The sequence below is a fragment of the Sphaerodactylus townsendi genome, linkage group LG14, assembly GCF_021028975.2.
Source record: "Sphaerodactylus townsendi isolate TG3544 linkage group LG14, MPM_Stown_v2.3, whole genome shotgun sequence".
Lineage (NCBI taxonomy): Eukaryota > Metazoa > Chordata > Lepidosauria > Squamata > Sphaerodactylidae > Sphaerodactylus > Sphaerodactylus townsendi.
This window is the reverse complement of record NC_059438.1, coordinates 22,955,806-22,982,078: the sequence shown is the minus strand read 5'-3', so window position 1 is coordinate 22,982,078 and position 26,273 is coordinate 22,955,806. Positions and strand designations below refer to the sequence as shown.

Sequence of the window (26,273 nt, the reverse complement as noted above, 5' to 3'; positions counted from 1 at the left end):
GTTAGAGCTGGGCAGCCCCCCCCCCCAGTCTGAGTGTGGCCTCAACAAGTCTTTGCAGGTTAAAGCTGGACCCAGTGGTCACACAGCAGGAATGTTGTTGGAGTGCACAATCTAATCCAGTTCACCAGATAAGCCTCCACAGCTCAAGCGGCAGAGCAGGGAATCAAACCCAGTTCTCCAGATTTGAGGCCTGCATCATATGGACCCTCACTGCTCCGATCTTCACGTGGAAACTGGGGGCAAGCCCTGCTCCCCACATTCAACTGCACCCCTGCCCCAAACTCCATGGAGAGTTTGGGACCGGGTACAGTTCTGACGGGGTCGTGGTCCTGTAATGCACCCCAGAAAGTGGCACATGGGGCTCCAGCCCCCCTGTCCCCCCCCCCAGCTATGCCGCTGGGTGGACAATCCCTCCACCAGTTCCACCATTACATTAAGAGTTATCTGCAGTGAAGATCTATCCCTCTAACTCAGAGGTCTGCAACCTGCGGCTCTCCAGATGTTAATGGACTACAAATCCCATCAGCCCCTGCCAGCATGGCCAATTGGGTGATGGGATTTGTAGTCCATGAACATCAGGAGAGCCACAGGTTGCAGATCCCTGCTCTAACTTTAATCCAGCAAAATAACGCTAGAGCACAGGTGTCAAACTCGTGGCCCTCCAGATGTTATGGACTACAGTTCCCATCATCCCCTGCCAGCATCATGCTGGCAGGGGATGGTGGGAACTGTAGTCCATAACATCTGGAGGGCCACAAGTTTGACACCTATGCGCTAGATCAAAGAGGGGAAACAACACAAAAAGGCGCTGTGAGGGGACTGTAAGGAAGCAAGAAAGGCAAAATGGCGGATCGTCTCACCTCGTCTCCGGATGCTTCGCAGCAGGAGACTTCCCGTTGGAATGGGGAAGCACAGGGGAACCCCACTGGGATGCACAGCTGCGCAGCAGACAGTAAGTGCGGGAGAGGCCAACGAAACAGTCACAAATCGAATTAAAAATACCTGGAGGACCCCGTTGGCTGCCCTGGGGTTCTGCGTTGCCGTTCCTAATAGCTGACAAGGCGGCCGATGATGGGAACCCTGCCTGGGATTTGTCAGAAGTGAAAGGAGTTTGGCTAACAAAATCGCTCTCCTGGATTAGTGGAGCAAGAGGAGAGTTCTGCAGCCGTGGCTAGAACCTCTGTAGAATTCAACCACTGAGCTCTGAGACAGTGGCCGGAAAATTATCCATTTGTGGCTTTGCCGCCCTGCCCTCGGCATCACGGCCCCCTCCTGGAAATCCTTTCCAAGCACAGCGTTTGAAGACCTACTAGAGAAATTAAAAAAGACCTGCTCGCTTTTTTTGCGGCCTTGCTGACCTTCTACGATTGACTCGAGGGCTGCTACAGTCCCAGCCTGCTCAATGGAAAGGCATAACTGTTCTGAGCATTGGGATCTGGCTGCAGGCATCGCACTTCGCAGCTCGCTGGACTTCAACTTGCTTCAGAGCGCAATTCAATGAATGTGATCATGCCTGTAAATTTCAACACAGAATGGGGTCAGAGGAATCATAGAATCATAGAGTTGGAAGAGATCTCAAGGGCCATCAGATCTAACCCCCTGCAATGCAGGAACACACAATCAAAGCACTCCTGACAGATGGCCACCCAGCCTCTCTTGAAAAACCTCCAAAGAAGGAGACTCTACCACCCTCCGAGGTAGTGCATTCCACTGTCCAACAGCCCTGAGTCTGACTGTCAGGATGTTTTTCCTGATGTTTAGGTGGAATCTCTATTCCTTCACCTTGAACTCATTACTCCTGGTCCTGGTCTCTGGAGCCGCAGAAAACAAGCTTGCTCCTTCACCAACATGGCATCCCTTCAAATATCTAAACATGGCCATCATGTCAACTCTTAACCTTCTCTGCACCGAACTAAACATTCCCAGTTCCCTAAATCTCCTTGTAGGGCTTGGATACCAGACCTTTGACCATTTTGGTTGCCCTCCTCTGGACCCGTTCCAGCTTGTCAGTATCCTTCTGGAATTGTGGTGTCCAGAACTGTACACAGTATTCCAGGTGAGGTCTCACCAATGCAGAATAGAGAGGTACAATCACATCCCTCGATCTTGACACTGTACTCCTATTGATACAGCCCAGAATCGCGTTGGCTCTCTTGGCCACCGCATCACACTGCTGACTCAATAATGACTCGGGGTCAGTATTGTCTACTCAGATTAGCATCCGCTCTCCAGGGTCTCCCCCAGAGGTCTTTTACATCACCTTCTACCTGATTCTTTGAACTGCAGAAGCTGGGGGTCGAACTTGGGACCTTTTGCGTGCCCAGCAGATGCACGGCCATTGATTGACAGCCCCTCACGACCCGTCAGGCAAATGAAAGGAAATATACCTTAAGTATGGAATAAGTTGCCTTTGCATACAAAACCCCTTGTTGGTTTTAGGAAACGAACTTTGCTATGTTGGAGAGGAGACGTCTGAGGGGGGATATGATTGAAGTCTGTAAAATTATGCATGGGATAGAAAATGTTGACAGAGAGAATTTTTTCTCTCTTTCTCACAATACTAGAACCAGGGGGCATACATTGAAAATGCTGGGGGGAAGAATTAGGACTAATAAAAGGAAACACTCCTTCACGCAACGTGTGATTGGTGTTTGGAATATGCTGCCACAGGAGGTGATGATGGCCACTAACCTGGGATAGCTTTAAAAGGGGCTTGGATAGATTTATGGAGAAGTCGATCTGTGGCTACCAATCTTGATCCTCCTTGATCTGAGATTGCAAATGCCTTAGCAGACCAGGTGCTCAGGAGCAGCAGCCGCAGAAGGCCCTTGCTTTCACATCCTGCACGTGAGCTCCCAAAGGCACCTGGTGGGCCACTGCGAGTAGCAGAGAGCTGGACTAGATGGACTCTGGTCTGATCCAGCAGGCTCTTAACTATGTTCTTATGTTCCTATGAGATGCAATTCTTGCTGCAGCTCAGGAGAGGCAACCCCCCCCCTCGGTGATTAATAGTAAACATCTGTCTGTGTCTCCTTCTGCGGTCCTTTCCCATCCCTGAACTTTGGGGCCACCTGTGCAGCAACCAGAGCTTTGCATCCCTTGAGGAGGAGAAGACTTCCCTCTCCTGGGTGTTTTGAAGCTGATATCTATGCAGGGAGTTCCTTCGGAGACCATCTGACTTTCAGCAGGACAAACGATGACATTTCTCCCAAGTGCAAAACAAAACACAGCTGTTCCAAGGAGGAAAGCTTCATCGTCAGCTCAGGCAACTGCTCCCGGATAGACAATGGCTGTGGGAGAGATCTGTGGTCTGGTCGGCCAATCAGTTTTGTCTGAGTTGAGGGTGGGCGGTGCATCTTCCTCATCCAGTCCTGGTTTTCTGTTCATCTTTTGTCTTCCGTTGCCTGCCTTGTTATCTTTTCCATGGGACATCCTGTGACAATAATTGGGTGCAGAGGTGGGATCCAGCAGGTTCTCACAGGTTCCCGAGAGTAGGTTACTAATTATTTGTGTGTGCCGAGAGGGGGTTACTAATTGGTGATTTTGCCACACTTAGTTACGCCCCTCCTCTCAGCAGTAGCGTGCAGAACTTGAAGCAGTCTAGCAGGAGGTGCACCGGTGTGCGTGGCAGCCTGCGCCTGCGTGCATTCGTTTCCCACCCAAGGACCGGTGCAGCGGCTGTGTCCTTGCCACAGCCCCTCCCTGGAATGCCCCACCCCCAGAATGCCCAGCCACGCCCCCGTCGTGCCCGGCCCAGCCCCATTGGTGCTACGCCACAGTTTGAATCCCACCACCATGGGAACTTGTTACTAAAATTTTTGGATCCCACCACTGATGTAGGGCAGAGGTGTCGAACTCTCATGCTTCAGATGTTCATGGACTACAATTCCCATCAGCCCCTGCTGGCATGGCCAATATACAAAAGTTATATAGTTACAGATTTTTTTAAAAAAACAGAAGGTTTCAGCTTCTACGTCTCCTTGCGTCACAGATTGAATATTTCGTAATACGTAAGCAAATCTGAAATATTTTATTTGGGCATTTCAGAAAGCTTTCTAAGTCCAGGATTTGGGCCGTTAGGCCATTTCTCTTGCCTTTGTTGTTTAGGGTGCAACATAATATCAGCTGGTGTCCTTCTAGTGCGCATCTTGTGGATACTGAACCATCTTGAGCAATTTCAAACTTTTTAACTTGCCAGATAGGGGCAGTGCAGACAGCCTTAGAGCTGAATAAATACTTCCCTCTCAAGTAGCAAAAAGATGTGTGTTATATGGGGGGGGGCAACCTATGGTGCTCCAGATGTTCATGGACTACAATTCCCATCAGCCTCTGCCAGCATGGCCAATTGGCATCCCTTGAGAAATGAAACTGGAGACCCCTGGCTGAGTAACTGTGGGATTTAAGTCATGTGCTCAGCATGAGAGTCACTGAGAATTAACCCATTGATAAAGAAAATGCCCACCTAAAGAGGCTGTTATGTCATCATGATGACTGATGTTCTTGCTTTTTGATACTTGGAGATATGTTCATTGATGCTCCTGTTTTGCTATTTGCTCTTTCGATATTTGATTAGTGTTTTGATGTTGTTTGTTTGATTGTTTGTGGGCCTGAGTCCCAGATCGCATGCATGAAATGAAAACGCCAGCAGGGACTGATGTCTGCACGTTCACTGAAACGTGTGAACCAGGCTTTAGGGTTTCCAAGGCTGAACCCAGGGCTGTGCGCTTGGCTAGTGCTGGGATCGCCGTCCTGTTGGGCAGCACAGTACCTGACTCCATAGACGGCTTTGAAACGGCCTCCAAGGGCAGCCCTAGCCGCAGTGCGTTGCAGTAGCCCAGAGTACCACCACCCCCCCCTTCATCTCCGGTGCAGGGCAGCGTGCTCCCTCTATAGTCGGAGGAAGAGCCGGCAGCCGCCGTCGAGACGGGGGCGCTGGGCCAGGCTCTCCGGGGCGCTCCTCCACCGGCCGTCCCTGCAGCCTGGAGCCGCGCCAAGCCCTCCCTGCGGTGCCAGAGGCTCGGCTGTGCCGGCTGCCCGGGGCTTGGGGAGGGCAGAGAAGGGGCTTGAAAAAAGCGCCCCCCCCCCGCCCCCGCGACGAGCGCAACGCCGGCCGGGGGCAAATCTAAGTAGCAGGACGCCCCCCCCCCCCCCGCCACCCTTTGGCGCCCAGAGCCCGGCCCGGACGGCGGCCAGCCCCTCCCCTCCCCTCCCCTCCCGCTGCAGCACTGGTTGGGGGGGAGGGCCGGGGGCTGGGCTGGAAGCGGCCGGCGCCGCTGGTGGCGCGGCGGAGACCCACCTCCGGGGAGGGGAGATGGCGCGGCCGACTTGGCCGCCAAACTTTGCACGGGCCGCCGCCGCCGCCGCCGCCGCCTCCTCCTCGCCCGGCCCAACTTAGCCGCGCGCTCCTCGGCCAGCCCCGCAGCGAGCGAGCCGAGGCTGCGGCGGGGACGCGACTCCGCTGCGCACGATGAGCGGCCGGTGCCGGTGCCGGCGGGCGCCATGAGCCAGGAGGCGGCCCCGGTGGTGTCCCGCAAGCGGCGGCTGATGGCCGCGGTGCGCGCCGGCGAGTCGTCGTCGTCGTCGTCGTCGTCGTCCCGCTCGGCCGCCTCGTCGCCCGGCCCGCTGTGCTGCTTCGTGTGCGGCGGCGGCATCGGCCGGGGCAAGGAGCAGCGGCTGCACGTGAGGCCGGCGGGCCCCCCCCCCTCCGCCGCCGCCGCGGCCCCCCCGGCCCCCGCGCAGCCCTTCTTCCCGTTCCTGCAGCACCAGGAGCCGGCGCCCGGGGCGCGGGCGGTGGGCGGCGAGGGCTTCGCGCTGGTGTGCGCCGTCTGCCGCTGCTTCCTGGCCGAGCAGTGGGCCGCCTTCGAGCGGGCGCGGACCCCCCTCGACAAGCGCATGTACTGGCTCAAGCGGCCCCACCAGTGCCAGCAGCAGCAGCAGCAGCACGCGACCCCCGGCGGCGCCCCCCGCGAGTGGAACCCGGCCTACGACGCCCTGGCCGACGACCCCGACCCAGACGACGACGACGACGACCCCCGGCGGCCGCCCCCCGACTCCGACCTCTCCTCGCTCTCCGACAGCCTGGCCTCGGACGCCGAGCCGCGCTCCCCGGGGCCCCCCTGGCGCGCCCAGCCCGCGGCCGCCCCCCGGCGCCGCTGGGACCCCCCCGCGCCCCCCGCCCCCCTCGACGACGGCCTGCCCCCCGCCGCCCACAAGCCCCGCAGGAAGAAGCCGCGCCGGGCGCCGCTTTGGAGAAGGGACCGCGCCGACCGGGAGGGCGCTCCGCTGCTGCCTCCCCGCCTTCCTCCTCCTCCTCCTCCTCCTCTTCCTCCCCGGGAGGCTGCGGGCTGCTGGTCGTCGGAGGAGAGCGAGATCAACATCACCAGCGACGAGGAGCAGCAGCGCCGGCGGGAGGCCCCCGGCCCCCCCTGCAGGGTAGGCGCCTGCTACGTGTGCGGCTGCCCCTTGACGCCGGCCTCGCAGCGCCGCATCCACGTGCAGAAGCAGGAGCAGGCCCGCCGGGCGCCCTTCTTCCCCTTCCTGTGGCTCCACAGCCCGCCCCCCGGGGCACTGCCCATCAGCCCGGCTGGCAGCGCCTGGGCCTGCGCCAGCTGCTTCGCCTCCCTCATGCAGCAGTGGCAGAGCTTCGAGCTGGCCGACGTGCCGGTCCTGCAGCGGCTGTACGTGGTGCCCCTGGACGCCCCGACCCCTGAGAGGGGCACCCCGCCCGGAGACCGAGCCCCGCCGGGCCCCCTGCGGCCGGCCCCGGAAGCCTGCTACCTGTGTGGCGAAGACTGCGCCAAGGATGGCAAGGCCGTCTGCGCCAAGATCACCAACGGCAACGCCAAGACCACCATGCACTTCCCCTTCCTGGGCCTGCTGCCCTGCCCCCCCAACGCCAAGGGCCTCAACAAGCACTGGGAGGTGCGCAGCTGCCGCAAGTGCTACGGGGTGCTGCAGGACCTGTGGGCCATGTACCGGGCTTGCCACAACCAGGAGTTCATCACTTCGGTGCAGAGCTTCCTGGGACGTTACCACCAGGTGTTTTCGGCAGCGGAGGCCCCCGGCCTGGGCAAGCACCCTTTGGCTGCAGCGGGCCCAGCTTGCGTTTGCTACATCTGCGGGGCAGAGCTGGGTGCCGGCAGGGAGTTCCAGTTGAGCGTCAACCCGCCGGGCCGCTTTGGCGAGAAGGAGCCCTTCTTCCCCTTCCTCACCGTCTACCCGCTGGCTCCTCGGGCCAGGCCGGCCGATTCCACGGGGGTCGTGTCCGCTTGCCTGTTGTGCTACCACGACCTCCTGGGGCAGTGGTTGCAGTACGAGGGGGCCGGCAGCTCCCGCCCCAGCAACCCCTGGTCCCGCCAGTACAATGTGGAGACCTTCGTCTGCTTCTTCTGTCGGCAGGAGAAGAAACGGTGCCACGGATTAAAAGCGGTGCGCGTGGCCCGGCTGCCCGTCTTCCTGTACTCCTTGCGGGTGCCGAGCAGCTTGCTGGTGGATGACGGGAAGCGGCTCACCATCGGGGCGTGTGCTGAGTGCGCCGCCCTAGTGGTTGCTGGCAAAACGGCAGTGCCCAGAGAGCTCTTTGCGGCTCCTGCCGTGGCGCCACTCCCAAAGGTAAGCCTCTCGGTTGACCTTTCTGTGTCTTCCCTTGGCACTGGAATTGCCCTTTGGCGGGCGTTGTATCTGACAGGTCACTTATGGAAACTCAAAGCTGATAAAAACACTACTTTGTTCAACTAAATGCAGGAAGGGGCTTCTGGCGTCTCCGGACCCAACTCATGCTATTTTCTCCCTGCAGTGGTTTCTGGTCATGCGTGTGCTGGAACACGGGGTCGTGTGTTGGAACACGGGGTCGGGGCATCGAGGGGCGCCCATCCTTGCCGTGCATCTGAGAAACTCTGCTTTGAGTGCTGGGAAAATCCCAGAGAGAGATCTCTGTCGGTCTGTGGCAGAATGACACCAAATCCTGTGTCACTCTTCATCAGTGGCTCCCGGCAGAGGGGGTAGCGTGCAGGGATTTTATGCCTTTGAATAGCTGAGGGCCGGGGCGGTGCTTCTGTGCAGTTCTGCGGTTTGGATCCTTGTGGCGAAGGCTTTGCGAGAGGGCTCACGAAAATTAGCAGCCCACCAAAAGTTTTATCCTGCCTGCCTGCACGTGGCTTGAAAATAACTTCTGCAAAGGCAGTTTTGCTGGCCAGAAATGGCTGGATGGATGGGTTTTGGCAGGGCTGCCTTAACTCCGTGAGGGCTGCTGTATTTTTTTATCTAGCTAAAATGCATGTTTGTGCTGTTCCTTGGCCCTGTGCGGATGGACCAGCTCTGACCTGGATTCTTCAGCTTCATGGGTCTAAGGAGCTTGATAAGGAAGAGATGGTGCAATGGAGGGTCATCAGGCTATACATTGTTGAAGGCTTTCATGGCCAGAATCACTAGTGTTGCGGGTTTTCTGGGTTGTATGGCCGTGTTCCAGTAGCATTTTCTCCTGACATTTCGCCTGCATCTGTGGCTGGCATCTGAAGATGCTAGTGGAACACGGCCATACAACCCAGAAAACCTACAACACCCTGGTCATCAGGCTGTTAACCAGACCTGAGGAAACAGGCTTGATGCCGTAGTGTTGTGACCCAGGATTGCTCTTTAACAGACTTTTAACATGAATTGTGAAAGGCTCTCATGGCCGGAATCAGTCGGCTGTTCTAGGTTTTCTAGGCTTTGTGGCAGTGGTCTGGTAGTTTTTGCTCCTAATGTTTCGCCTGCATATAGGCAGCGGCATAGCTGAGCAAAATGGGGCTCACTCTGGGCACCCCCCACAGCTACGCCCCACCCCCTTTCAACTGTGCCCCAGCCCTGAACTCCCCTTCAGTGCGCCCCCTTCATGACCATAGAGAGTGGTACCCAGGGTTCTAGCTCCGCTGTGTCCTCCTAGCTACGCCACTGCATCTGTGGCTGGCATTTTTAGAGACCCCCTGTGCTGTGGAGAGAAACACATCTTGCCGTGACATTCCTCTGAAGATGCCTGCCGTAGATGCAGATAAGACGTTAAGGGCAAAAATGGCAGCCACACAGCCTGGAAAACTCACAACAGTCAGACTTTATAGGCCTGTGTTGTGTAAATACACTCTCCTCTACTCTCTTGGGAGGTAGTGATTCAGGAACTTCTTAAGCCTTTGGTGATCCTGCCTCCTCATCTAGATGGCCAAGGCTAGCTGGTTTTTATCAGATCTGTGAAACTTAGCTTAGTATTTGGATGGAGACCACTAAGGAACTTCAGGGTCTCTACACAGAGGTAAGCAATGGAAAACCACTTCTCATAGAATCGTAATGTTGGAAGTGCATTGCAGAGGGTTGGACTGGATGGCCCTTGGGGTCTCCTCCAACTCTGTGATTCCGTGATTCCCACAAGTGCCCCCCAGCGGACTCTTGCCCACCAGTCAGGATCACTGCGATCAAGAGCGTTTCTCTTGTCCCCTGCATTTTTAAAGTTTCTGCCTCCAGATGTCTGGCTGGTGACTGGGGGCTACTGATGTTTGCTGTGCTTCGCCCACCTAGACGACCATAAGAACATAAGAACAAGCCAGCTGGATCAGACCAGAGTCCATCTAGTCCAGCTCTCTGCTACTCGCAGTGGCCCACCAGGTGCCTTTGGGAGCTCACCTGCAGGATGTGAAAGCAATGGCCTGCTGCTGCTGCTGCTGCTCCCGAGCACCTGGTCTGCTAAGGCATTTGCAATCTCAGATCAAAGAGGATCAAGATTGGTAGCCATAAATCGACTTCTCCTCCATAAATCTGTCCAAGCCCCTTTTAAAGCTATCCAGGTTAGTGGCCATCACCACCTCCTGTGGCAGCATATTCCAAACACCAATCACACGACCAGCAACCAACATTTCTTTTTTCCCTCTGGTTTTCTGGGAAATGGCTGAAGGAGTCCCGGAAGCGGCCCATGGCTTGCCCGCCTGTCTGCCTCAAGGGGCCTAGATCAGGGGTAGGGAACCTGCGGCTCTCCAGATGTTCAGGAACTACAATTCCCATCAGCCCCTACCAGCATGGCCAATTGGCCATGCTGACAGAGGCTGATGGGAATTGTAGTTCCTGAACATCTGGAGAGCCGCAGGTTCCCTACCCCTGGCCTAGATGGACGCGATTGGCATGGAAGACAGGAAGCCTTTGCTTCCTTTTTGCAACGTTGGCAAAAGGCTCAGAAGGGCTGGGATCAATAAGAAAAAGGTGAAGATGAGACTGCAGTATCGCAGGGCATAGCTATGCTGTATATGTAGTTTAGCAGTCCAGCCAAGATTGTCTGGTTAACTTATCAGCCCGACCCAGGTTGGAAAATTCCTGGAGATTTTTGGGGTACAGCCTGGAGATTTGGGGTGTGGAGAGACCTCGGCAGGGTATAAAGTCACAGTGTCCACCATTCAAAACCGCCATTTTCTCTGGGGGAGCTGATCTCGTAGCCTGGAGATCAGTTGTAATTCTGGAGGATTCCCTAACCTAGCAACATGTGTAATGGAGTGGGTGTGGCTAGGGATCTCTTCATGGGGTATCTCTGCCTGGTTGCCAAACTACAGTTCCCAGGATTCTTTTGGGCAAGCGTGGACAGTTCCAGTGATACAAAACAGAGAGAGGTTTTTAGGGCAGTTGTGATAAGTCTCATAGCCTCAGTTTCCCCCTCTCAAATGAGCTCCTCCAAGTTTACTTAGTATTTCAGCCGCCACTGACCTGGCTAACTTCTGACTCGTAAGAATTGTGTTTCTCTAACCAGAACCCTGCGGTAAATGGGAAGATTATGGGTTCCTTGTTCCCTTCCTTTTGGGGTATCGTTGTGGGGAAGGGCTTTGATTCTGGCAGCCAGTGGGACTTAAGGGATTAGGGGTTGGAGAGACCCAGGGTTGAATCCTCACTTGGCCGCAAAGGTGATCTTGGGCCAGTCACATTCTCCGCCTAGCCTACCTAGTCCTTTTTAACAGGAGATGCCAGTGATCGAACTTGGGATGTTCTGCATGCTTGGCAGACGCTCTTCCACTGAGCCACAACCCTCCTTTCTGAGAGCCAACGTGGTGTTTAAGAGCAGTGGACTCTAATCTGGAGGACCGTGTTTGTTTCCCCGCTCCTACACATGAAGCCTGCTGGGGGACCAGTCCCCGCTCCTACACATGAAGCCTGCTGGGGGACCAGTCACAGTTCTCTTAGCCCCAGCTACTTCACAAGGGGTCTGTTGTGGGGAAGGAGTTTGTAAACCACTTTGGGATCCCTTACTGAGAAAGGTGGGGTATAAATCCAAACTCCTCCTCTTTCCTCTTCTTCTTCCTCATCTTCTATGTCAGGGGTCTGCAACTGGCGGCTCTCCAGATGTTCATGGACTACAATTCCCATCAGCCCCTGCCACCATGGCCGCCATGGTGTCAGGGGCTGATGGGAATTGTACTCCATGAACATCCTGAGAAACCGGGTTCCTGACCCTGTTCTATGTCTTAAAACTACTACTAGGCCTGTTTTCGGAGACTCCTGATGATGTGAATACAGCTGGGAGGTTTGGACTCAGTTTTAAAAGCCCCCCATCCCTGTGGGTTGCTTTGTTTGAGCTTCCTGCCATTTTCCCTTAAGCCGGCTTTCGCTCGCTCGCTCGCTCGCTCGCTCGCTCGCTCTGGCTAACGTCGTGAGAGCGGCAGAAGCTTTGGCGGGGTCCCTCCCTGCCTCATCCCGGCTAGGACAAGGAACAGGTGTGTCTGGAGTGTTTTACCCGCACGTGAAGCATCGCAGAGCTCATCTGTCATCGCTCGAATGTCAGTGGGAGACACATCTGTTTCCCTGTAGCATTTGTTATCAAGAAAGGAAGGGGTGGGTGGGTGGGAAGAGAGTCCCGCGCAGCGCTTCGTGGCTTCCTGCCACCCCGGGCTTGTTCAGGTGGCTGCTTTTCTTCTTTCTCTGCCATTTCCCACTTCAGAACCACGGCGGAGTTTCTTGCCCCCCACCCCCACCCCCCCGGCGAAGATGACCTTGGTGTCGGAGGAATGGGTTGCCCAGTCCCCGGACAGCTGTTTCTCCACCCTCTCCTCTGGCGTGCTGCTGTTCCTGCTTATCTTGGCACCGGGGAGCAGATCTGCTTCGAGGACGCACATGGAAAAACTTCCACTTTGGCTCCCGTCTGACTCGGAGTGCTGAACTTGGGGCTTTCCAAGTTTCTTTCATGCAAGGAAGCGAGAGTGGGGCGAAGGGCTGGTGGGAATGGTGGGAAGTGGCCGCGCAGTGGCAAGAGAGGAAGGGAGAGCCGGTACCGACCAGTTGGGTACACGCTCTTCACAAACCCCCTAGATGTCGATCAGTTACTCCTTAGCAATTTCTAACCCCTCTTATCTCCTTCTCTTCACACGGTTTAGAGCAGGGGTGTCCAATTGTGGCCCTCCAGAGGTTCGAGGACTACAATACCCATCATGCTGGCCGGGGCTGATGGGTATCGTAGTCCTTGAACCTCTAGAGGCCCTGGTCGAACACCCTGGATTTAGAGAGTTCCAAGCTTGTAATGCCTTTTTTTCCTGTGGTTCTGAACGGCATTGAAAACAACAGTGGCCATTATCCTGGTTAACCAGACGGTTATCCTGGGTGTTGCAGAGTCCTACCTTGGAGGGGTGTTGTGAGGATAAAATAGAGGGGGAGAGATGGTCCAGAGCCACTTGGGGAGCAGCTACCGCTCAGTGGAAGAGTCTGTTTTGCATGCAAAAGGTCCTAGGTTCCATTCCTGGCATCTCCAGTTGCAAGAATCAGGCCTTCCTCCACCTGAGACCCTGGAAGGCAGCTGCGAGCAAATCTTTCTTTGCAGCTTGTACAAAATCTGAAGGGCTTTCTATAGAGGATTACGGGAGAAAAGCGCCCTCCGAAGAATGTCTGCTGAAAAAGTGAATGGAACCAGCCAATTAGCCAGAATACTTTCCCCGACTGCACCGGGGCTGTGTTCTTGGAACAAAAAAACCCCTGGCATCTCCCGCACTTGAGTCAGTGGACAAAACCGAAGAAGTTCGAAAGGGAATTGTATCTCAGAGTTTCAGATGAGAATCAAGGCTGGAGAAGTGACAGGTGCCTGTCTGGTCAAGCTGTTCTCTTATAACGCACAAACCAGTGAGAAAACTGAAGCTTGCAGACAGGAATTTTAAACATTCGTTCAGCTGCACACAACTCAAGTGACTGGGCAAAAAACATCAGTGTAGCGGGGCGGTCAGGGGGAGGAGGCAACACTAGCCAGCTTCCATCCAGCCATTGCCCCCTGTTACTCTGGCAGCCAGGACTTTGGACTCAATGCCACATTTTTGTGGAGGCTTTCCAGTGGCTGCGAGGCTTTTTTGTGTTCTTTGCCTCCTCACACTGCCAGAAAACCCCCTTGGGAGCCGTGGGTTATCACAGCCGCAGCACCGGATCTAGGCGCCTGACCCTTTGGATTGGGCTGCAAGTTAAAAGATGTGTTTTGGCCTAGCAAACTAAAAAAAACCTTGTAAAGAAGGCCCCAGGGGAGCCTCAAAGGGGATGGTGTTTCAGAAACAAGGGGCCATCACAGAAAAGACCCTGTATCGAGTTGCCACCAGCATTACCTCTGAAGGCGGAGGCACAGAGAGCAGGGCTTTGCGAGGTAAATTTTAACTGGCAGAGTGGGTTATGGTGTGAGCTTTATGCTATGGGACTCTGTTCCCAATTCTCTTCAGTGAATAGAATGCCATTACCCCACACTAGTTATCACACATTTCAGAGAATGACGGTCAGGGCCGATAGCGGAATGCACTACCTCAGAGAATGGTGGAGTCTCCTTCTTTGGAGGTCTTTAAAGAGAGGCTGCATGATCGTTTGTCAGGAGTGCTTTGATTGTGTGTTTCTTCATTGCAGAGGGTTGGACTTGATGGCCCCTGGGGTCTCTTCCGACTCTAGGATTCTCTGATTCTAAATAAATAAATAAAATCCAAAGGCTTAAATAATGAGTGTTCTGTGAGCCCCTGGCTGGGGAGGACTCAAAGAAGAGTAGATCATTGGGCAGAAGTTGGTGGGAAGCATGAAGATTGTTCTGGCTGTAGGGTTGCCAACATCTACGTGGGGCCTGGAGAGCTCCCAGATTTATGGCTGGTCTCCATATGAAGAGGCCAGTTCACCTGAAGACAGTGGCTGCTTTGGAGGGTGGAAAATATGCCCCCAATCGCTGGCCCCTTCCGCACACGCAAAATGATGCATTTTCAAACCACTTTCACAACTGTTTGCAAGTGGATTTTGCTATTCCACACAGCTTCAAAGAGCACTGAAAGCAGTTTGAAAGTGCAGTGAATCTGTACATGTAAAGCGTGAATGAGCCTCTGGGAATTTTGCAACCCAGAGTTGGCATTTGGAAGCTGGCGGAAGAGGACCATTTAAACCCTGTGAACGAATCTGAGACTGAAACAAATTAGGAAAGAAAGGTACATCTTTGGATCAGTGAAGTGCAACACAGGAACATTCAGGCGCCCCTGTTGAGTTTTGATTAAGAAAATTTCACTCCAATTCTAAGCAGAGCTGTCCCCTGCAAAGTCTGTTGAGGTCGGTGGGTTTAAACCCTGGCTTGGATTCCTTTGCTAGAGACCAACCCAGAAAGAGCAAAGCAAGGGGACGGGCATTAGATTTACCCTGATCCATAGCCCAAGTTGTCTCTCTTCTAATAACAAATTGGCTCCTTAAAGCCTAGCAAGTTTTTAATTTGAGCACCAGCTTTTGTGCTCTGTGGACCACTTTACAGGATGCTTGAAGGAGGTCCTCCCCAGACAGATGCATATTAAAAATAAGGCTGAGAAGGAAAGCAAACTGTAAACAGCGAGGGCCGTGAAATGCAAGAGGTGGAAAGCGAGAGGTAATCGCATCACATTCAAACGTAATCCAATAAAGTATGGAGACCGGCCTGCGATGGATGACTATGCAACCTTATCTGATTTTGCAAAACTAGTTAACACCGGCAGTGACCGAGAAATCCCAGATCCTTCTTAAATCCTTGGGAGACGAAGTTAAGTAGATCAGCAAAACTAGGGAGGCTGTTACTTGTTACAGCTATTATGATGACTGATCACCACAGTACTGTTGATTGCATTTCAATTTTGTGTGATTGGGTCTCATCCCGCTCACCCTGTTGTTGATCTTTTTCTTGCTTAATAACCTCATGCATATGTTTACTTAATGAAAATCTACCTGTCCCCCCCCACCCATTTTCTAAAAAGAGAAGGATGGTGTCCCAGTGAAAAAAGAAGTCAGACGCACTCCACTTAGCAGGTTTGGCAAATTGAGACCCAAGCCAGGGGGCGTCCAGTGTTGGAAAAAGGGATTGGCCCTTTACAAATAGGATTGCCAGCACGGGGCTGGGAAATTCCGGGAGGTCTGGAGGGTGGATCCCATGGAGGCAATCAAGCCCACCCCTCAAAGCTGGCATTTTTTCCCCAGGGAACTGATTTCTAGGACATCTCCTGTTAGCATTTGGAGTTAGGCCACCCTATTTCCAGGCCTTGAAGCTCAGCCTTTAACATGAGTACAGCTTCCTCCATAATTTAACCTGGTTTAGTAAATGGTTTCAGAGCTGCTTTCTCTTTCCTGTTACTTCTGTCCCCAAGGGACAACTCCGATGCTACTTATTTCTCTAACCACCACTGAGGTTGTCGCCTTCCGTATTCTGGAGTCCTTGCTGAGAGGCAATTCATGCGTGAAGAAGAGTTGGATTTATATCCCCCCTTTCTCTCCTGTAAGAAGACTCAAAGGGGCTTGCAAGCTCCTTTCCCTTCCTTCCCCACAACAAACACCCTGTGAGGTGGGTGGAGCTGAGAGAGCTCCAAAGAACTGTGATTCAGCCCAAGGTCACCCATGCTGGCATGTGCTGGGGTGGCTGGCTAATCTGGTTCCCCAGATAAGCCTCCACAGCTCAAGTGGCAGAGCGGGGAATCAAACCCGGTTCTCCAGATTAGAAGAAGAAGAAGAGTTTGGTTTTATATCCCCCCTTTCTCTCCCCTACCAGGATGACTCCAAAGGGAGCTTACAATCTCCTTGGGTTCTTCCTTCCCCTCACAGCAAACACGCCCTGTAGGGTAGGGGGCTGAGAGGCTCAGTTCTTGCTTAATTAGGTCACTTGGCTGGCGTGTGTTGGGGTGGCACAGGCTAATCTAGATCTCCCCAGAGAAGCCTCCACAGCTCAGGCGGCAGAGCTGGGAATCAAACCCGGTTCCTCCAGATTAGATACAAGCGCTCTTAACCTCCTGCGCCACTGCTGCCGTGCAGCTTCTTTTAACCATGCGTGCGCTGTAGTGTCCAAGGAGCTGGGGGGTGGTTGGGGGGCAGGCAGGCACTGGAGTATGTGTGTGTGTGTGTGTGTGTGGGAGTATTGGTTTGCCAGGCCTGGGCACTGGGTGACTGACAGTCCCCGTGAGCCTCCATTGCAGGGACCCGGATGGCATTTAAAGGCTTTCTGGGCTCTCTCTGGCGTGATGGATGGTGGCTCGCAGGCCCCAGCCAGCCGCTGCAGGAGAAAAGCATAGCAATGTGGAACAGCTGCGGGAGGGGGGGTTGTGAAGGTCACGGAATGCCCAGGAGGCCACCGAGGGAAGGAAAAAGAGCATCTGGGGATAGCAGCGGCAGATTCGCAGGAACTGGAGGGTCTTTGCAGCCTGGGGAACTGCCTGGGCTTGGCTGTTCTGTCAATCACGGCTGGAGTTAAAGCTTTCGGAGCAACTTTCTTTATTAGCTGATATTAAGTGATGGGGGAGCTCACGTGCACCCATTTGGGGTTGCCAGCTCTGGGTAGGGAAATTCCTGGAGAGTTTGGAGGCGTGTCAGTTTCTCTCTTGCTCGGCTTGACCCACTTTGCAGGGCTGTTGTGAGGATGTAATGGAGGAGAGGATGTTAGCCGCCTTGGCATTCCCATTGGGGAGAAAAGCGGGGTGTACGTATCTAAATGAAATAAACATGGTCTTTGCAGAGGGTCTCTTGGCCCCCGACTTTCCATCTCTGTGGCCTTTGTAATAGCTTTTTTTCCTGAGTCTTTCAAGCTTTTCCTCCCCGTCAGCTGCCTTGCAGATTGTAAAGGTGCAGATATTTTAATTACACAAGACAGACCCGGGAGGCTTCTTGGCCCGCTTTCACCCTGTGTTGTTTTGCTCAGTGGCCTGAATAATTTGCTCCCGTTTGCTTGGCTGGCACATTTCTGCAGCAGACTTCCTTTCTGCCAAGGGCTGGCCTGTAGAGGGGAGATTCTGATGGGTTGTAGGGTGAGGTGGAAACAGGTGGGCCCCCCTGCAGTTCTGAGGCTATGTGATTGTGTGTGTGTGTCATCTGCAACACTTTTGTGCATCCTGCCGGTTTTTTTGACCAGCAAGCAGAGGCGTGGGGGGTGAGAAATGGCACCCGAGACAAAACCTTCTCTGGGTGCCCCCCCCCCCCAGCCCCCGTGCCCCACTTACTTTAGCCAGCAGGAGCCTGCTATGGGCTGCCCCTCGGCCCGGCCCCACCAGGCTGCTCCTTAACTGAGATACAGATTAGGTGGTTGCAGGGTTGCCAACCTCCAGGTAAGTCCTGGAGATCTCTTGGCATTGCATCCGATCTCCTGACGATAGAGGTCAGCCCCTTGGAGAAAACAGCTGCTTTGGAGGGTTACCTGTACCACATCCCTGCTGATCTTCCTCCCCTCCCCAGGTTGCACCCCCAAACCTCTAGGAATTTCTTAACCTGGAGTTGGCAACCTTAGCTGAGTGAGACGGGTCGCTGCCAGCTTTTGCAGTGAAGAAGAAGAAGAGTTTGGATTTATATCCCCCTTTCTCTCCTGCAGGAGACTCAAAGGGGCTTACAATCTCCTTGCCCTTCCCTTTCACAACAAACACCCCCTGTAGAGGTGGGTGGGAGACTGAGAGAGAGCTCTGAGAAGCTGTGACTAGCCCAGGGTCACCCAGCTTGGCGTGTGTGGGAGTGCAGGCTGATCTGAATTCTCCAGAGAAGCCTCCACAGCTCAGGCGGCAGAGCTGGGAATCAAACCCGGTTCCTCCAGATTAGAGACACGAGCTCTTCACCTCCTACGCCACTGCTGCTCCAGTGGAATGGTTTCCCCAAATTTGACAGTGTTGCTGCCCCCAGTGCCTCTTGTACTTGGATGATGTTTTTGGAAGAGAGACTGGATGGTAATCTGTCAGGAGTGCTTTGATTGTGTGTCCCTGCGTTGCAGGGGGTTGGACTTGATGGCCCTTAAGGGTCTCTCCCAACTGTAGGATTCTATGATTCATCCCGCACCTGAACAGGTTAGCTTGACTCAAACTCCTTTTGAAAATGAGTGGCCCCTGACAAGTGCACAGAATTAAGGAACCAGACATGTGTGCCCGTGCGTGCTTGTGTGCCCTCAACACGTGTGTGGGGGCTGATTAATCTTGTTTTAGGTACAGCAGTGCTGTCTTTATTAACTCACACAGTAGCAGGGTGGTCGCTTATGGTGAATGGAAATTGCACGTCGCCCATTCCCCCTCCAAGATCATCGGCATGAAGGTGTGGCCAAAACAAGCCGGGATCCTTCTTTGCGTGTCCATAAAACGTTGCTATCTCGGGATGCCGGTGGCTCTGGGTTGTATAAACACACCAGAGATCTGTCGCCCAGCCTTTCCTCGCCATCTGCTTCTCTATCTGGGGGAGGCTGCGTCCTGTGTGTGGACTCCCCTGAGCCCGGGACCGAAACAGCTGATGGGGAAGCAGGGAGACAGATTCTCCATTCATGGATGGCTGAACGGAGAGATTGACCTGCCCCGGTGATGTCACTGTCAAGTTGGGCAGCCGGACAAGGCCTCTTTGTCGACCTGACACTTGGCGCAAGGAGAGCAGCGTTATGCATTCAAGCGGGCTGGGGTTTCCTTCTGCAACAGCTGGAAGCGTTCCAGAAACCTTTGGGGCGAAGGAAGCCAGGGCTGAGTTGCAGTTGACAGCTTGCATTCAGGAAAATCATACGGTCAAGATGGGTTGGTTGAGGGTACGCGGAGCCCAGAATTGCCCACACGGTAGAGAAGCGAATCTAGAAACTGGACGTCCCAGAAAATCACTGTTTTCAGCTCTGACGTCTGAAGTCCTACTTGGCACTGCTGCCTTCTACATTTTTGAGAACTAGAATCTAGAACAGTGGTGGCGAACCTTTGGCACTCCAGATGTTATGGACTACAATTCCCATCAGCCCCTTTCAACTGGCCATGCTGGAAGGGGCTGATGGGAATTGTAGTCCATAACATCTGGAGTGCCAAAGGTTCGCCACCACGGATCTAGAAGATCTGAGGTTCCTGGAAAGCAGCATTGAGAGCCGTGTCTGGTGAAAATAGCAAACAAGAGGGGGTCTGAGCGGGAATTCAGTCCTTAGGTTGCAGGGGGGGTGGGGGGTGGCGGCTATAGGTCAGACATTGGTGCGCCATGCAACCAGAAGAAGCATGTGCAAATGCACTTAATTTCCACAGTTTGCCTTACAGTTTTTAGATTTTCTTGGCGCGCAGTGAAAAGTTTGTTTTAGCCTCCTTCCAGCCATCCCTACTGTGAACCCAAAGGAGTTCCTCTTTCAGCATGATAACCGATTTCTGTTCCGATGTTTGTGCAATCTATGGGGCTTGTGGCGGTCCAATCTGACACATGTTTACTTGGAAGCGGATCATCCCGGGTGTGTAGATGTGTGGAGCGCTGGTGGGACTGACTTCCAAGGGAGCAAGCATGAGGCTGTAACCTTAAACGGATGCTTTCCTGCCCCACCCCTCCGGGCCGGCCCTTGTTTTCCTTCTATTTTTTGGCCCTCGGAGCTGGTGTGTCACATATGCCAAGGGCTCTGTTGACCTCCCAAAATACTGCAGAGTGGAGCCGCTGGGTAAACAGACCCCTGCTAACGGTGGGGGACTCGGCTGCAGACGGTTCGGAGCTGACTCTTCCCCCTTGCGCAAAGCACCTGGGCAGAACGGGCGGCGATCAAACGCACACGCCGGGCGAAGCAGCTGCCTGTTTGCACGGCTTATCGTGCCAATGAACTATTGACTTGTGTCTCTGTGCAGGTGGCTTAAAATGCTGTTCTTGGGGCCAGTCTGATGTAAATACATCTGACCCCTGCCCTTATCTTGCAGCGCTATCTGGGGACTGAAGTCACCTGTTGATCAGGGGGCCAGGTTCATTCCTCTACCAGCTCGGTCAACCCAAAGGCCAAGAGGTGCTTATTGACCCTGCAAAATGGCCAGAGGGGAGGGAGGGAGGAGACATGTTTTCCATGCTTCGAGTTCAATCCCCGACGTGCCCTTTGAGAAAAAGATCCCAGGGTTGCCAGAGGGTGCCTGGAGTCCCCCCAAAATTACAGCTTATCTCCAGACTGTACAGCTCAGTTCCCCTGGAGATAGTGGTTTCTTGAGAGGGTGGATTCATAAGAACATAAGAACAAGCCAGCTGGATCAGACCAGAGTCCATCTAGTCCAGCTCTCTGCTACTCGCAGTGGCCCACCAGGTGCCTTTGGGAGCTCACGTGCAGGAGGTGAAAGCAAGGGCCTTCTGCGGCTGCTGCTCCCGATCACCTGGTCTGTTAAGGCCTTTGCAATCTGTGATCAAGGAGGATCAAGATTTGTAGCCATAAATCGACTGAAGCTGTTCCACCCCCCAAAGGGCCCTGCCTCTCAATCATCAGGAATATCCCAAGCTCAAGTTGGCAACCTTATGAAGTCCTATGGAGCCCTTTCAGCGGACATTCTCCAGAAGCTTCTAGCTGAGTTCTCTTGCCTAGGGCCCACTTCCCCTTCCTCCGGAGAGCCAACGTGGTGTAGCAGTTAAGAGCACATTCACACTAGTCAGGGGAACCGGATTTGCTTCCCCACTCTACCACTTGAGCTGTAGAAGCTTATCTGGTCAGCTTGTGCACTCCAACCAGATTAGCTTGTGCACTCCAACACATGCAGGCTGGGTGACCTTGGGCTAGTCACGGTTCTTTGGAGCTCTCTCAACCTCACCTACCTCGCAGGGTGTTTGTTGGGGGAGAGGGAAAGGAGATTGTAAGCCCCTTTGAGTCTCCTTGCAGGAGAGAGACGGGGAATATAAATCCAAACGACTCCTCCTCCTCCTCCTCCTCCTCTCTGTGGCCCTGGTTTGGGTGAGCTGTTGGCAGGGCCGGCCTGGCCAGTGGCCACCTGGTCTCTGCCCCGCCAGGTCCCTGTCTGTGTTTCTGACGCCTAACCGGAGAGCCCCAGTCTGCTGGCATCCCTTTGATCGCCTTCCTCAGGAGGGAAGCTGCATTTTGGAGCTGGGACGTTCTGATCCAGCTCGGAGATATACTCCAGACATCCTGGCTGCGGTGTCAGCTGGGAGCGTGGGGGGGGGGGGGAGCTCTCTGCACTTCTGTTTCTTCAGTTCCAGAACATCTGCAAAGTAACAAGGAGGCCTGGCCTTCCTCCAGCTTTTTCATCTGCCTGTCAGCCTCTCCCTCATTCTGCAAGTGTGGCGGTGGAGGGGTGTTTCCTCTTGGCCCAGCAGCGTTGGGATGCTGTGTGTGTGTGTGTGTGTGCGTGCGTGCTTGCACACACTCATTCACTCCTCCCTGCCTTGGCTGGGGATCTGGCTTTGGGCTGGCCTAGTAGTCTGAGTTCAGATTTGGGAGCATCAAAATATCCTGTTGCCAAAAGGAGCCCTCGGCTTTCTGCAGGGATTCTTTAGCTAACCAACTCAGGAGGTCGCTTGGCAGTGTGTGGTGCAGGTTTATAGTGAGGGTGTTGGGCTAGGACCAGGGAGATGCAGGAGGCTGCCTTCTCAAACCCTTGGTCTACAAAGGTTGGTATTGGGGCTTTCCCTTCAGTGCAGGGCGATTCCAGGCTGTCCCCACAGCAGCTGAGTTGGCCCCCTGGTACCGAGCTAAGTGGGCGGGATCATCTTGGTGCCTGTTTCGCTCCTCGATCGTGATTGGCGCTTGTGTTACGGCGGGAAACGGGAGCGTTCTTTTTTTTTTTTACAGTTTTTACAGTTTACAGTTACATGCGCTTTCTGCCTGCCACGACTCTCCCGTTCTGCACATGCCACAAAAGCGTCTCGTGATTGGTTGAACAGATGAGGTGTCGTTTCGATGCTTCCCCACTTCGAAGTTTCAAAGCGGTATCGACCTTGTTCCGGCAGAAAAGTGTAGTTCATAACTGCAACAAGGATGTCGCAGTTCTGGGGGGGGGGGGGGGGGGGCTGAGACAAAACAATGTGGAGCTTGGTGGCAGTGGCGATTCACTGAGGCGAACCTAGGTAGAAACCAGTTCAACTCTGTCAGTGGGGAAAGCCCCAAAGTTGATACTCAGGCTGGCAGGGTCTCAAGGAGAGACCTTTCACATCACCCACTGCCTGGTTCTGTCAATCGGATATGCCAGGGATTGAACTCGAGACCTTCGGTGTGCCAGATGCTCCAACAGTGAGCTACAACCCCTCACAACACACATGACTGCCTTGTGCTGAATTTGACGCTTCGTCCATTAGGCTCAGCATTGTCTATTCAGATTGGCTGTTCAGGGTCTTTCCCATCAGCTGATTCTTTCAACTGTGGATGTTGGGAATCAAACCTGGGACCTTTTGCATGCAAAGGCAGATGTTCTACCATTGAACCACAGCCTCTCCTTACAGCCCCTTGGGTTCCGGGTTGCCCTTTCCTGGGTAACCTTGGGTTGTTATAAATTGGAGGAAGGAGGGATCCCGTAAGGGATTCTTTGGAAGGAATTTTAAAAATGTGGCAGAGGGATAGATTTTATGTGCTGGAGCGTGTCTCTTGCAGCCTGTCTCGGTCTGTGCACCTCTCCTGTTGGAAACCAAGCACCACTGACGATATTGGTGGTTATCTTTAGATCCTAAGTGAATGAATGAAAAGCTCCTGACTGTTCAGAACTCAAAAAGTCAGCATCATGCAGAGGGTGGAGTGTTGGACTGGGATTTAGGAAGCTCAGATTCGAACCCTTCTCTGCCATGGAGGTTTGCTGGGTGACTGTGGACCTGTCAAATGTCTCCTGAGGTCGTCGGGTGGATAAAATGGAGGAGAGGAAGAAGAAGAAGAAGAGTTGAATTTATATCTCCCCTTTCTCTCTTGTAAGGGGACTCAAAGAAGCTTACAAGCTCCTTTCCCTCCCCCCCTCACAACAAACACCCTGTGAGGTGGGTGGGGCTGAGACAGCGCCCAAGAACTGTGACTAGCCCAAGGTCACCCAGCTGGGATGTGTCCACCAGATAAACTTCCACAGCTCAAGTGGCAGATCAGGGAATCAAACCCACAGTTCTCCAGATCAGGGTGCACCAGCTCTTAACCACTACACCACACTGGCTTCTGGGTAAACTGTGGACTTGTCACACGTCGTCTCCTGAGGTCTTTGGGAGGATAAAATGGAGGAGAGGAGGAAGATAGGAGTCATTTTGGGTCCCTATTGGCAAATAAATAAATAAATAAATAAATAAAATACATACATACATACATACATACATACATACATACATACATACATACATACATACTTGTCTGGGGTTCTGCATTGTATGAGCTGGACTTAGTGAAAAAGAATTCACTACTCCTGTTTGGGGGTTTTGAATTGGATATGCACGGCACTCCGCTCTGAACCTACTTTGACCGTATACATGAAGCCCACTGTCGCGTTTAGATTAGACCTCAGCGTTTGCTGTTTTGAATTGCTCTCTGCTATACACTCAGTTTCCCCGTTCCTGCTTGAACCCTGCGAAGCCACGCCCCTCAGTCAATTCTTGCCCCAGTGCTGAGATCAGCTGTGACAGCTGTGTGGGATGTGAAGGGTTAACCCCCACGGAGTTCCGCAGGGGAGACTTGAACCTCTGGCTGGTGCCTGCCATTCATAACATATCTGGCTTCTCCATTGATAACTTTGCACCGTCTTGTTGGGGAAGGGTGCGGGGGGGGGGGGGGGGCTCTGGCTGCCTCCTCCCCTGCGCTCCCCGGCTGTATTTATTACCAGCAAAGTGCTAATTCCCAGCCCGCCCGATGGCTGGCCAAGAAGAGGCTGTTTACAGGAGCCGGGTGGCGCTTGGCTCCGGCCCCCTTTGCACTGTGAGATGTTTATTCTCCAACGCAGCCGCTGGCCCTGGCGCTGAGCTGCTTGGAGCCAAAGCTTTCTGGTGCCTGGGACTGGCTGGCAGCAGGACCGAGGGCCTTTGTCTGGGCCGTGGAAATTGCAGCGAAAGCCCAGAGAGGAGGTTTCCTTGTGACTTCCCCTTCTTCGTTCCTGCCACAGCCCAGCATCTGTGCCTTCAAGCTTTTGACTCTTCTTAAATCAGAAGAGCACTACGGCGCTGGACAGAGATGCCCGAAGCAGGAAGACCAGAAAGGACTTCCTTTCCCACCTCCCTCTTGCTTTGGCGTGACAGAATCCCCACAAACCCCCCGGCATCATAGATTGTTTTCATCCAGAACTGGCATTCTCCCCTGCTTGCAGTTCCTGCCAGTGACTCAAGGCCAGGGATTTGCCCCCTGTTGAGGCTTTCTTCTCTGTTCCCACTCAAATCTGATCATCAGAGCACACCATGGGGGGGTTGGAGGGCGGCAGAACTTACAGGTAGGCGCTGGATGCTTAGGTGCCACAAGCAGGAACAATTTAGGGGCAGGGAGTGTTTAGGAGAGCCGGTTGGCGCCGGAATCAGAGCGTGGGCAGGGGAACTGAAAAGGATACCTCTGGGTAGCTGCTCCTGTGCAGTGAAAGTTGGCCTGTGGCCCCCGCAGGCTTCCCCCACTCTGTTCTCCAATAACCCTCCCCCCTTCTTTGGGCCTTTCTTCCTCCTCTGTTTCCTGGCATGCAGTCCTAGGACATTCTGGGCCGAGGATTATGAAAGCCCCGTCACCTTCCCCCTTTTCCGCTGAACAAAGGTGCCACGTCTCTCACATGCTTTCCTTTGCACTGGCCTGCCAACGAACAGATGCAGCTTTTTCCTGGGTCAGCGCTTGCCACCTGGGAATCCCGATTGCTATTTTGGTTGGCCGAGCGTTCCGTCCCGCTGTCCCCAAAACAGGGAGCGGCCAACGTGCAGTTAGCAGCCTCTGCTTGCCGCCTGTGTGCGTGTTTTGCTGTGAGTTTGTGCGAGCAGATTCCGCTCGGGGTTTCTGAACATCTTGGGCTTTTTGTCTGAGTGGGGGGATGGGGGGGGGGGGTTGAACAGGTACGAGTTCTGTAGCAGTTGCTAGATGGGTTCCTTAACCCAGATGGGCAGTTGCTAGGCTCCGCGCCCTACTTCTTTCCCTAGAGTCTTGGTCGCAGTGCTGCGTGTGTAAACATCTCATCCAGGTTCCCCCCCCCCCCCGATAGTTAGTTCATCTGTGCAGAAAAGTCCACTTAAGATGATGATCTGTCTGCACATCTCCCGTTTCTGCATTTGTCAGCCTGGACCCCCGACTTTCTGAACCCTGCTTGCAGAAAACATGGAATGGAAGAAGGGGAGGGCAGTTTTTGCTAATTTTCTCATTCTCCTATAATTCCTGCACTTTCTACCCCTGATGCTTTTGGCAGGGAGTGGGGGGGGGGGGGAGGTTGTAACCAAGGAGGGTGCAGTTAAGAAGGGGTCGGAGAATCGTAGAATCATAGAGGTGGAAGAGACCCCAAGGGCCATCAAGTCCAACCCCCTGCAATGCAGGAACACACGATCAAAGCACTCCTGACAGATGGCCACCCAGCCTCTCTTGAAAAACCTCCAAAGGAGGAGACTCCACCTCACTCCGAGGTAGTGCATTCCACTGTCAAACAGCCCTCACTGTCAGGAAGTTTTTCCTGATGTTTAGGTGGAATCTCTTTTCCTTCCCCTTGAACCCATCACTCCCGGTCCTGGTCTCTGGAGCAGCAGAAAACAAGCTTGCAGTGGCGTAGGAGGTTAAGAGCTCGTGTATCTAATCTGGAGGAACCGGGTTTGATTCCCAGCTCTGCCGCCTGAGCTGTGGAGGCTTATCTGGGGAATTCAGATTAGCCTGTACACTCCCACACACGCCAGCTGGGTGACCTTGGGATAGTCACAGCTTCTCAGAGCTCTCTCAGCCCCACCCACCTCACAGGGTGTTTGTTGTGAGGGGGGAAGGGCAAGGAGATTGTCAGCCCCTTTGAGTCTCCTACAGGAGAGAAAGGGGGGATATAAATCCAAACTCCTCTTCTTCTTCTCCCTCACCAACATGACATCCCTTCCAATATCTAAACATGGCCATCATGTCACCTCTTCACCTTCTGTTCACCAAACTGAACATCCCCAGCTCCTTAAGTCTCTCCTCAAAGGGCACGGATTCCAGATCTTTTACTATT

The 26,273-nt window shown here is 53.9% G+C and overlaps 1 protein-coding gene across 1 annotated transcript in view; it reads left to right on the top strand.

Moving 5' to 3' along the window:
• Nucleotides 1–843: 843 nt before the first annotated feature.
• The window catches only part of LOC125443295, a 114,598-nt gene continuing 89,168 nt past the window's right edge, over nt 844–26,273 (top strand). The window contains exons 1-4 of the mRNA XM_048515313.1: nt 844–952; nt 1,054–1,109; nt 4,894–5,061; nt 5,224–7,611. Coding sequence (XP_048371270.1) covers nt 844–952; nt 1,054–1,109; nt 4,894–5,061; nt 5,224–7,611 — 2,721 coding nt within the window. The remainder of the gene's footprint in view (nt 953–1,053; nt 1,110–4,893; nt 5,062–5,223; nt 7,612–26,273) is intronic.